Genomic DNA, 12,512 nt, shown 5'->3' with positions numbered 1-12,512 from the left:
TATACGTGTTGAATATAGCCTATGAATTATGATGATGGATGGATTCTTTCCAAAAAAGACCGGTTTAATTAGTCACAACGGTTATCCAATACCAATACCAAACCAAACCAACTATTTATTAAAGTCAATAGAAAATTCTACAAAATAATATATTTCCATCTCTGTGAGTTGCAATTTTGAATCAAACAAGCAACATACAGTGCTGAGTTCTAACATCTAAATGATGCTCAACACTACTACTTTGCAAGAATATCTCGAGTCTTGAGTCTTCAAGATCAGTTTTGAGGGATGTTTGATCATTGTACAATACCTTGATCACAAAAGATCTTGAGTTTTTCTCGCCACACAAACTTTCAATTCATCAACGGATGTTCTCGACTTCACAACATTTCCACTCTGTCAAAAGATTGGAGACTCTCAGCAATTCTTCGAAGTGCATCTTCGCTCATCTCAACTTCTCGGACAGTATCAGGAAAAACCTTGTTCTCCTCGGAAGTAGCAGTGGAAGAAACTTGACCACAGAGCTTTGATTTCATCTCTAAGCAAGATTTGAGATCCTCTTCGGTTCTTGCTTTGTTCAGTTTATCGATTATTTCATTCAAAGCTGAACCTTTCTCTTCCCATTTACTTCTTTTGATCCGCCTTTTGATTTCATCTTGATCATCTGAAGAACTGCCTATATCCGGTCTCTTAAGCTTCACCAAACCGGCTTTGACAGTCTCTGCGATCCTCTTCTTGAAGCTCTCTGTTCTTGCGGAGTTCGATCTCAGCCTCAGTTTAAGCTCTGAAACAATACTTTCCTCTTTGTTTTGCTCAGAAGCTGCTGCTCCATGAATCTCTTCATCAGGAACAGATGTAAATGAAAATGCTTCTTCGAGTAAATTCACATTACTCATGTACCGATCAAAAGCTTCATTTTCTACTTCAATGTTTCTGTCCCTGTACTCTTTAAGCTTTGTAAACCGCCACTCGTTTAAAGCTTGAGCATCCTATAGAATATAGACAGAACAATAACTGAGAAGAGGAAAACAACTAAATGGATTTTTTTCATAGAGTACTAAAGTCAATGAAATACGTCTTAACTAGTATACCTTTATCGTCAAAGGTTTTCTCTGGCGGGAAGAAGCATTCAGGTTATTAAACTGAGCAAAGTTGCTAGAAAGTTGGCGGATGGACGAAACTCTAGTTGTACTCCTGAAGCAGTTTCCAATAGAAGAAAACGTCAACATAAAGAGCCATATATTAGTTCCACCAATATACCATCTCAGTATCAACTATATGCAATAAACAAGAAAGCTGACAAATGTCCTAACAAAGTAAGCAAACACCGGTTTATCATCTAAGATTCATTTGCCCATGGAAGCACAAAAAGAAAATAAGGAAACTGGTTTGTATATATGTACCCGGGAGTGCCCTCTGATGCTTTCTGCTCTGATGATGGAGTACTTGGCGCCTGCGTCTTCTCACCAGAAGTTGAAGCTACTTTAAGAACTGCAGAAGCATAGACACGTAAGCCGAAACACAAAACAGTCCACAATAACATATATATTTCTCTCAGCTAATCAACAAGCACTCTCAAAGAATCAGCTTTCCATTACTATCTTCTCAAGTTCCAGGTTCTCTATATGAAACCTATAGAAGTTAGGCACACTATACTCTAAACTTACCAAGTGAAAGAAACAATGACAAGAACTCCCCTATCAAAGTTATCAACACTAAACTCTAAAATCTGATTTCATAAGCTAATTATTGTCGGGGAAACCATACCGTGAATCGGGCAAGGGTTCTCTGCTCTTGAACAACAACCCTTACAAGAATAAAATGGACACCTGCATTGAACACATCCAAGCAATAACATCAATAAACCAAAATCACTCAGAATTATCTAAAGAAACTGGTCTTTCGATACTAAAGCTCAAAACTTTAAACAATCTCAACACTTTTTAAACAGATCAATCACCAAATCATGAATAAAAAACCAAACCCACAAACTTATAAACCCTAAATCAAAACGAAACCGTAGTATACAAGACAAATTCGATTCCTTTCATATCAAAAAACCAAGAACCATCCTTAAATCTAAATCCCTAGACGAAAACAATGCGTAGAAGCAAAACCTGGAGCGAGCAACGTTGCCACATTGAATACACTTAGGCTTATTGAGACCACGGAGAGTCTTAGGAGGCGTGACGACGGAGGAAAGACCATTGTTACTCAGAGACGGTGACGACGGCATCTTTCTTCTTCACCGGAGATAAAAAGAAACGGTACTTTTAACGGTCTAAATTAAAACCGTTATTGACGAAAGAGAAAGCTAACGACCAAAGAGTAACAAAATTTTGGAATCGAAAGGATTGGTTTTTAATTTTTTTGTCGCTCTGATTTTGCGAAGTGCTCTCTCTTCTCTTTACGCTCGATTTCGCGGCGGGTCTAGGGCTCCGGTTATTAAAATATGCCACGTGAGTCGGTTTTTATGGGCCTGGGTTTTAAAGCCCAATACAATTTCTCTTTAAATTGAACCGAACTTAACCAAATCAATGAACTTAATCTGGGATATGTTGATCAGAAATTCAGAATTATCAGATTATCCAAGTTTTTTTTTTCTTTTTCTTTTTTTCGTGTTTTTTTTTTTTTGTCAACCACACATTAATTAATAAAGAACTTCTTGATTGGTTGCCCAATTAGGAGGATAAGTGTCTACAAAAGAAACTTTATTACGGACTAAGCAATCCGCTTTAACATTACATAAACGGGGAATAAGAGAAAGCGAGAAGAAGGGGAAAGAGACACGGAGAAAACCAAACTCGTCTAGCAGATTGGAGAAAGCGGGCCATTCGTCAGGGGACTGTATCATCGAGACTAACTCCGAACAATCTGTTTCAAACGCCTGACAATCTATCCTTCTTGAAAGGATATTCTTCATAGCCCAAATTAAAGCTTCCATCTCCGAGTGAAGGGGGGAAGGACTCCTTCGTAGGCACATTGCACCGAACAAAATCGATTGATCATTTCCTTGAAAACAACACCATCCTAAGCCCATAGTTGGATCCGAAGTTTTCCAAGAGCCATCATACCGACATCTTATCGATAGAACTGGGCGTTCCAAAGTTTCCGTAATAGGACTAGTTTCGATCGGATCCACCTGAGCTTCTTCCCACATTAATTTTTCACTCAAAGCAAGATTTAAAATATCTGTGGGTTCAGATTGTAATCCCTTGAATACCTTTTTATTCCTATCTTTCCATATGAACCACAAAATCCAAGCATAACTATATGTTTTCTCTCCCCTTTCTAGAGTAGATGGAAGTCTCCAATAAAGATAATCTAGATTTGAGAATTCCGAGGTTAGAGGAAAACTACCTGATACCATAGGTATATCGGATAAGTCCCATACTTTCTTAGAATGAGTGCACTCAAATAAAGCATGATTAATTGTTTCCTCTGCCAACTCACACCTTTTACAAAGAATATCACATCGAACCCCTCGATGTGCTAATTTTGAATTAACTACTAAGGATCCCGAAGCAATTTGCCATAAGAAATGTTGTATTTTTGGAGGGGCTTTGACTTTCCAAGCTTGTGCTTGTAGAGCCTTATAATTTGGGCCCCATTCGATCGCTTCTATCATCTCTTTAGCAACCCGATAGCCTGATTTTGTATGATGCCAGATAGGCTTATCTGGCTTAGAAACTCGGCTAATAGTCAATCCTCTAATAAGCTGAATATCTACTGGATCCATATATTCTTGTAAAATGGGAAGGTGCCATTCTTTAGTAAACGGATTAATTAAATGGTTAACCATCAAACTTGGAAGTAATAAATTTCCTCTCCCATTTGCAGGCCTCGTGTTAACATCAGGAATCCAAGGATCTCGCCATACCGATATATTGTAACCTGAACCTAATGACCATCTAGCTCCCACTTCAACAAATCTTTTAGTTGAAAAAATACTCTTCCATCCAAATGATGGAGAATTTGGTTTTTTTTGCCTGTAAAAGATGAATATTCCTGAAATATCTGCCTTTTAGCACTCGAGCAACTAAAGAATTCGGATATTGAATTAAACGCCAGTACTGTTTAGCCAACATGGCATCATTAAAAATGTCTAGGGAATTAAAACCTAAGCCTCCATCTTCTTTATCCTTACACATTTTCTCCCATGCTATCAAATGAATCCCACGATCTCGCCCATTGGAACTCCACCAATAATTAGAAATAGCACTTGTTAACTTAGAAGTTAAATCTTGAGGGAGTTTAAAACAAGACATAACATAGGTTGGGAGTGCCAAAGCCACTGATTTGATCATTGTCTCTTTCCCACCTTTCGACAAAAATTTTGCTGACCAGCCATTAATCCGTTCATTAAGTCTTTCCCGGACATAATTAAAGATTTTACTTTTTGAGCCTCCTAAGCTCTCTGGTATACCCAAATATGTACCCATTCCACCTTCCTTAGTTATTCCAAGGATGTTTTTAAGTTGATCTCTTTTTTGGTTTGCTACGCGCTTACCAAACATAACCGATGATTTACTGAGATTTATCTCTTGTCCTGAAGCTTTACCATAATTCCCAATAATATCCATCACCGTTTTGCATTGCTCTGAAACCGCTTTACAGAAAAAGAGACTATCATCCGCAAAGAGTAGATGTGAAATTGCTGGGCTTCTTTTCGCTATCTTAATTCCGGTCAGCTTTTTTCTTTTTCCGCCTTGTTAATATTTGCAATCAGTACCTCCGTACATAAAATAAACAAATAAGGCGATAAAGGATCACCTTGCCGTAAACCTCTGCTAGGAATGATATTTCCTCTAGGTTCCCCATTCAATAAAACCTGGTACGAGACCGAGCTAACACTCCACATGATCCAAGAAACCCAATTAGAGTTAAATCCCAGCTGAGTCAAAACCGCCTCTAAAAAGTCCCATTCTATCCTATCATACGCTTTGCTCATATCTGTTTTAATTGCCAAAAAATCTGTTCTACACATTCTATTAGTCCGTAAGCCATGAAACATTTCCTGAGCTAGTAAGATGTTATCTGTTATAAGTCTCCCTGAAACGAAAGCCGATTGTGTTTCAGAAACTAGCCGAGATAAAATGTGTTTAAGCCTGAAGCAAAGAATTTTTGAAATTATCTTGTAGCTCACATTGCAGAGACTTATTGGCCTAAACTTTGCCATCCTCTGTGGCCTTTCCGTCTTTGGAATTAGACAAATATTTGTTTCATTTATTCCCTTATCGAAAACTCCCGTCCGGAAAAAATCTCTGACCAAACCTACCAAATCTTCCTTTAAAGAATGCCAAAACCTTTGATAAAATAATGCTGTCATACCATCTGGACCTGGAGTCTTTTCTGGATGCATAGAAAATAAAGCTTTCCTAACTTCTGTTTCGGTTACCTCCTTGGTTAGTTCCATGTTCATACTTTCCGTAATTATTGAAGGCACTTCATTAACCATCTCAGCAATTCCATTCGTATTGGAGACCTTAAAAAGTTCTTTAAAATAATTGGTTGCTATCTCCTCCATCCCTCTTTCTGATTCCTCCCAAACGTCATTAGGTCCATATAGACCTGAAATCTTATTTCTTGCCCTTCGTTTTGTTGTAGATGCATGAAAGTATTTGGTATTTTTATCCCCCACTTTTAACCAAATATTTCTGCTCTTCTGTTTCCAATAAATTTCCTCCTCATGATAAGCTTCCTTTAATTTATTTTCGATTCTTTTTATTTCCTCCTGTGGAATCAAATCATCATTCTTTGCTTCTTCTAAGGCCATCTTAAGCGAAGAAATATTGGCCTGACCGGTGGGAATATTATTTTTCCTCCACCATGATATGGAATTCCTACAATTCTTTTTTTCGTGTTCTTAACATAGTAAGAAGTTCATAAATCTTGAACCCACAATAATTTCAATACAAGCCCGCAAATCCATGTTTCCTAGCCCAAGTAATTAGGTTAGACCTAGCAAATGGATTCATATATATATAGACATGTTATGAACAATAACATGAATCAAAGTAATTTAGGGTTTTGACAAAAAAAAAAAAAAGTAATTTAGGGTTGCCGTTTGAAAAAAAAAAACTCTTTTTCTTTATCATCTCTTCTTCATATAGCTTCAAAAAAAATGAGAAATCATTCTACCTATTGACTTGTACCTTAAAGCTTTGATCTGGTGCTACAATTTGGTATCTTTAAGGTACAAGTCAATTTGGCAGAAGAAAAAAAATGTGCTTAGGGTTTACCATCTTGAATTTGGTGCATTCAACCTCATAATGTTTTGGTTAAAATGCCACTCTTTTTTTGTAAATTTCAATTGATATCGTATTCATCTTATTGATCTCCAATTTATTTATAGTTATTTGATAATATTGCATAGTTATATGATTCTATTGCTTAAACTCGGCTGATAATCAATATATTTAGTCAGGTTTGGATGGACTAGCGTATATCCAGAAATAATCTGGATTAACAGAAGAAAAAGGATTTTATAGACATGATTTGGTTAATAGTTATTTGATTTATCATTGATTTTACTAGTATGGATAGTCTACACAACGACCAATATATAGTTATCCCACTCCTGAAGGTAACTTGTAATTCTGATTTCTAGCTAAATCTTATGGTAATAATTAATAATTAATGTCATCATTTTACAAGCTTGTTTTTGGTTCTTCTCAGACGAAGTGGACCTAGACGAATGTGACAAACTGACAATAAGGTGGGACTTTATGAATGAATATAAGTCGTGATAGTTACACGGCTAATGTCACAATCTTCAACTATTTGAAGAAGCAAGAAGACATCGAAGGGCTTCCTGCGTCGACTTTAGAAAAGTTGGATAAAGTTTCGAGGTCGTTTGTTTGGGGAACTACACAGGAGAGAAAGAAAATATACTTGATGGCTTGGAAACGAGTGTGTAAGCCAAAGGCTGCGGGTGGCTTAAGCTGAGAATGGCCAAAGACATGAATAGAGCTCTCTTATCAAAGGTGGGATGGAGAATATTACGGGATAAGGAAAGCTTATGGGCCGTGTGTTGAGAAGTAAATATAAGATTAGAGAAGTTCATGATGTCGCATGGTTAAAGCCAAAGTGTAACTGGTCTTCTACTTGGAGGAGCATCGGGGTCGGACTACCGGAAGTGGTTTCCAAGGGATACGGGTGGGTGCCTGGGGATGGTAAACGTATTCGGTTTTGGAAAGATAAATGGTTACTTGAGAAACCACTCTTGGATTGGGCATCAGAGCTGCTTCCCGAGGAGGAGAGTGAGAGGCGCGCGGAGGAGTATTGGACGGAAGGCTTAGGATGGAATATGGAAAGGATCGTAGAGTTTATTTCCTGAGCATATAAGGCAGAGATTGTATGCAGTAGTGTTGAAAGGAGTCCCGGGTTTAGAGGATAAATTGACATGGAAAGGAACAGAGAATGGGAAGTTTACAGTCCGCTCTGCGTACTCAATTTTGAAGGAAGATAGAACAGAGGGATCTTCCGTCGCACGGCTGTTTGAAAGGATATGGCGCGTGGTGGCTCCGGAGCGGGTTAGGGTATTCTTGTGGTTGGTGGGAAATCAAGTAATACTAACTAACGTGGAGAGGGAAAGACGGCATATGTGTGATTCTGCGATCTGTCCCGTGTGTAGTGGTGCTTCGGAATCAATCCTACATGTGCTAAGGGATTGCCCTGCCATGGTGGGAATTTGGCAGCGGTTGGTACTTCAGCGAGAGAGACAACAGTTTTTTGCGAAATCACTGCTTGAATGGGTGTTCTCGAATTTGACAGCTAAACCGGAACAGGGGGATGTGGACTGGCCTACGCTTTTTGCGATGGCGATATGGTGGGCCTGGAAATGGCGGTGTGGAGATGTATTTGGAGAGAGAGGTTTGTGTCGTGATAGACTGCGGTTGCTAAAAAACATGGTCGCAGAGGTGACGAAGGCTCACATGTCACTTACGGCGGGAAACCAAGTTAGAGATCGGGTGGAGGAGCAGATCTTATGGAAGAAACCGGGTGAGGGTTGGATCACAATCAACACTGACGGGGCGTCCCGTGGGAACCCGGGGCCGGCGACTGCAGCTGGAGCTTTGCGGGAAATTGATGGGTCTTGGTTAGGCGGCTTTGCTTTTAATATTGGGATTTGTACGGCTCCTGTGGCAGAATTATGGGGAGTATACTACGGGTTGGTCATAGCATGGGAAGGAGGGTTTAGACGAGTGATTTTGGAGGTGGACTCGGTTTTGGTGGTGGGTTTTTTGCAGTCAGAGGTTGAGGATTCTCATCCACTGGCGTTCCTGGTACGACTGTGCCATGGCTTTATCTCAAGAGACTGGTTAGTCCAGGTTACGCATGTGTATAGGGAGGCTAATCGGTTAGCAGACGGATTAGCAAACTATGCTTTCTCTTTACCGTTGGGTTTTCAGCATTTAGATGTTTGTCTGGAAGCTGTTGTTCCGGTTTTGTTAGACGATGTTAATGGGGTCACGCGCCCAAGTTTTGTTCGTGTGTAATTTGCTTCAGTTTTTTTTAATAAATCATAGGCCTCCTATCCCATACCAAAAAAAGAAGACATCGAAGGGCTATGGGAATTAGGGTGGATATGGTACGAAGACGAAATTCTATTGAGCACTGTGGGTGCTAAAGTTTCAAAACAAAGTAATGTTTTGAAATTTGTAGACTGCTGCATGCATAAGGTGACTTTTGTGGCCTTACCCCAACATGGTAAAAACTCTTCTTCATTCCAAATTACTGTTGGCCAAGTTGGCATAGAATTTCATCCTCCGCCACAAGACTTGAAGTTGACCACACACTGACACAAGGATTGGAATACGTATGTGATAATTCGTTGACGGAAGTAATGAATACTCCGGGTTATCTAAGTAAGTTCATTTATTTGTTGGCACATCCTATAACCTATGTCTTACATAAGCTTTTACTATGTTCTTTTTATTTTGTAGATACGTGGATGACGACGTGCAATCTCTACGACCTTAAAATGTTCCACGAGATTCATAACAAAGAAGATCTATGAGATTTTGGGTGTCTTATTTTTATTTTATTTTTTATCTGTTGCCGTTTTTGTGCTTTCTTCTCTTAATGTTTTTAAAAATTATTGTTATGTACTTGTTTTTATTCAACCAGATTCATGACAAATTAAAGAAGAGATATGAAGTTGTGGTGTTCTTTATTTTAGGCGGTAAGTTTTTGGTTTTTTCATATTTTTTATATCCAAAAAGTGTCTTCTTATTTGATTTATCTACACAACTATGCATAATATGCAGCGACAACTTAGAGACTCTAAGTTCTACGGACTCTATGTAGTAACCCGGTCTCGAGCATAAAATTTGTCCGGACGGATCGCATCCTGGAACAAGTATCGGAATCGAGTAAAAGTGAAAGTCTCTTATGTTCGAAGAACTTGGACATAAGTTAGGACCTTTTAACGAGGAAAGGTTAATATCTCTCGAAGAGAGGAGTTCTGATAGAAAGGAACTCGTGTTGAATCGTCTGGTGAGCGATTCACCGTGTGTGATGAAGTGAGGATTTAAAGGATCTTATAAGGTCTCGGGAAAAAGACTTATAATCGAAAATTCTAAGTAAAATCCTTTTACTTGGCTAAGTTAGTTTTGGGTCATGTTCGGACATCGTGGAACCGGAATGCTCAGTGACTATGCAGTGTGGGCGCACCATGGCTAAGAACGGCTTAGCATGTGGCATAGATGATTCTTGGGATGGTCGAATCTAGAGAAAGATTTGAAGGCATAAATTCCGAGAATCAAGGAAAATGCGTTAGAAACGTAATCATTTTTCGGAGAGAGAAACTCCACCTTTTTGACGAAACCGAGGCAATGATTATATTTCTGGTCCAATCAAGAGAAAAATATTGCCTATAGTATAAGTTACCTTCTTTGGGCGAAATCGAGGCAATGATTGCGGTTCTGAGCCAATCGTTGAGGAAGATTATAACCAAAGGAGCAAGTTACCTCTTTTGGACAAAACGAGGTAATGATGAGCTTGGGAAGCACGATTATCGAACCAATCGTGGGGAAGGAGTGTTGCCATTAGTTGGGCAACACGAACATCGAACCAATCGTGGAAAAAGGAGTGTTGCCATGAGTTGGGCAACACGAACTTTGACCCAACCACAAGGAAGCGTGTTCCATAGGGTTGGGCAACGCAAACTCCAAGCCAATCGGTGGAAGATTGCTCTTGTGGGTTTGAGTCACCCAAGACGCGACATGTATCCGTCATGCGTCAAGTCCCATCCTCTATAAATAGTGCCAAGGCTTTGGAGCTTAAGTCATTCACCCAAAAATACTAGAGAGAAATCGTGAGAGAGCTCTCTGAAATCTCCAGTGAAGTGACGGCCGCTCCAGAAGCTAACGGTAGAGGTGGACGACGGAGTTCTTGACAAAGTATCAAACCAAAAGTTCCCGAATCAGAGTTGTTATTCCGCTAAGACATCATAATCATCCCATCCGCTTAATCACAGTGAGTTCCGAAGCATGTGAGGTGGCACATGATTTATTTTGTGTGCTTGCTTGTTGATTGTGTGCTTGTTGTTGTTGTTGTTGATTTATCGTAGAATTGATAAAGATTATAATTCATGTCATGTATGCTTGATGCTTTAAGTACGCTTTGTCGTAGCTTAGTTGCATGCATATAGAGTTTGTGGTGTTCGAATGCGCTTCCCTGTTTTTATTAGACTCGGAGAGACTGGGTCGCTCCCAAAGGGACGAGTGGTTGCCTGACGAGGTAACGGGGATTGCCCGTCGTGGAAGGCCCATGTGGTACATCGCTTGTAGACTTGGTGGCTACCAGCGGATTGTTCACTTGATTCGATGGGAAGGATCGTTCACATGGCCATAGGATTTTTGTTGTTGTTGTTATCATTTACCCGTGCATTCATCATACTGCATAATCGTTACATTTGATTTACTTGTTGATTATCGCATGCTATTGATTGCTTGTTGCTTGACTAACGTTTATTGTTTTGGGATGGGTTGTTTAGCTTCCGAAGTTAGGCGCCGAACTCATTGAGTACTTGTATTCATGATTCCACCATTTTAGTTGCAGGAAACCTTAGGGGGAAAAGCCGTAGAGGGTTGTTGGGACAATAGGTTCTTGGTGTAGATTGTTGAGTAGAAATGCAAAGGCTACTATTGTGTATTATGTATTGTGAAATGGGATCCCTGGAAACCTTATATGATTGTTTGTGCGGTTTGTATCATATTATACTAAGTATAAAAAGGTTTTCTCAAAATGGGGCTGGTTGGATGATATAAGGTTCTGTCCGAACGACATAACTCCCTTTCCCGGTAAAAGGTTGGCAAGCTGGATATCGGGATTAGGAGGGACGGTACTAAGCGGGGGCAGGTCAGGGGGAGAGCTTGGTGCTTAAACCTTGATACGCTCTTGCAAAGTACTTGTCACCTGTACGATTCTAGCCGAGCTATTTCTAGTACGGTTCAGGGTCGCTACAGTTTTAGGTGGTATCAGAGCATGGTTACAGATGCTTGGGAACCATCCCGCTTTTCAAACCTTGGAAGTGTTCCGGTCTCGGATTTTGTGGTACTTTCTGACGATTCTATAGAGGAATTTTTGGACGAGTTTGAGGAGCCTGGAGAGCAGATGGCGACTGGTTTTCTTTTCAGAGATAGCGATATTGATGAGCCGATGTGGAAAGGCCCTGATGGAGTTCTGTACGAGTTCAACTCGGATGATTCGTGGTAGCCAGGAGTTCACACGAATCCGTACTATTATCCTCCGACACCGGATAGCTTGTCGACGATGGATTCGTTCAGCTCAATGTCCTTGGGGACAGACTTGGGTATTTCTGATGCACCTTCGGAAGATAATGCCTCGCGCGATTCTGACTGCTTGGTGTTTTTGCCGACGGAGTATGGGATTCCAAGGCAAGCTTTGGCTTACAACATGGTGCCACCGAGTGAAGTGTTCGCTACACCACCTGGTCCACCGTCTCTGGATTTTGTTGAGCTATCTTCAGACGATGAGTTAGCTGATGCTAAAGAATCGGGAATTCCTAACTTCGTGAAGGCTGCTTCGCTTAGGATGTCTACTCCGCCAAGAAAGTTCACGACCCGAACTTGGTATCCTGGTTATTATGGCGAAGAAGGTGTTGAGTCGTCCCATGCGAATCTTGAGAACCTTGTTGGTGATCAAGAAGTGCCAGACGTAACGGCTAATTGCGAAACTTTGTTCGCTACTCCTCCGTGTGTTGAAGAACTTGGAGTGTTGTTTCCTCCGAACGAAACGCTTCACGAGCCAACTCTTGGTTTGAGTTCCTTGGATGCTATGATCCAGAATATGATTGATGCGGGTACCCTTGGTGTTGAACCGATCCGACCACCCGAAGGTATGCCCGTTTGGAATGAGAGGATAAGGAGATCCGCGAATGGAACCATCATGACTGTGATGGAGCGTGAGGATGGATGTAGGTCTGAACCTTATAGTGTGACGCCGTTTTGTTTTACTTGCGGCCAAGATGCTCATTATCCGAG

The 12,512-nt window shown here is 40.3% G+C and overlaps 2 protein-coding genes and 1 pseudogene across 2 annotated transcripts; 1 reads left to right on the top strand and 2 right to left on the bottom strand.

Moving 5' to 3' along the window:
* Window positions 1-95: 95 nt before the first annotated feature.
* Window positions 96-2,562, bottom strand: LOC9329799. Its single transcript, XM_021014907.1, has 5 exons — window positions 2,118-2,562; window positions 1,768-1,829; window positions 1,404-1,491; window positions 1,092-1,194; window positions 96-989 (listed from the first exon to the last, which is right to left on the bottom strand). Exons 1-5 carry the CDS (start codon window positions 2,234-2,236, stop codon window positions 381-383), a joined length of 981 nt encoding a protein of 326 aa, XP_020870566.1. The 5' UTR covers window positions 2,237-2,562; the 3' UTR covers window positions 96-380.
* Window positions 2,563-5,855: 3,293 nt separating this feature from the next.
* On the top strand, window positions 5,856-9,048 carry LOC110224633. The gene is made up of 2 exons (XM_021011006.1): window positions 5,856-6,785; window positions 8,549-9,048. Exons 1-2 carry the CDS (start codon window positions 6,733-6,735, stop codon window positions 8,802-8,804), a joined length of 309 nt encoding a protein of 102 aa, XP_020866665.1. The 5' UTR covers window positions 5,856-6,732; the 3' UTR covers window positions 8,805-9,048.
* Window positions 9,049-10,240: 1,192 nt separating this feature from the next.
* Window positions 10,241-10,900, bottom strand: LOC110225238 (annotated as a pseudogene).
* Between the last annotated feature and the right edge of the window lie 1,612 nt (window positions 10,901-12,512).

The sequence above is a fragment of the Arabidopsis lyrata genome (genome assembly GCF_000004255.2).
Source record: "Arabidopsis lyrata subsp. lyrata unplaced genomic scaffold ARALYscaffold_1, whole genome shotgun sequence".
In the NCBI taxonomy this organism is placed as follows: domain Eukaryota; kingdom Viridiplantae; phylum Streptophyta; class Magnoliopsida; order Brassicales; family Brassicaceae; genus Arabidopsis; species Arabidopsis lyrata.
Note: the sequence above shows the minus strand (reverse complement) of the source record. Positions and strands in the feature narration are given on the sequence as shown.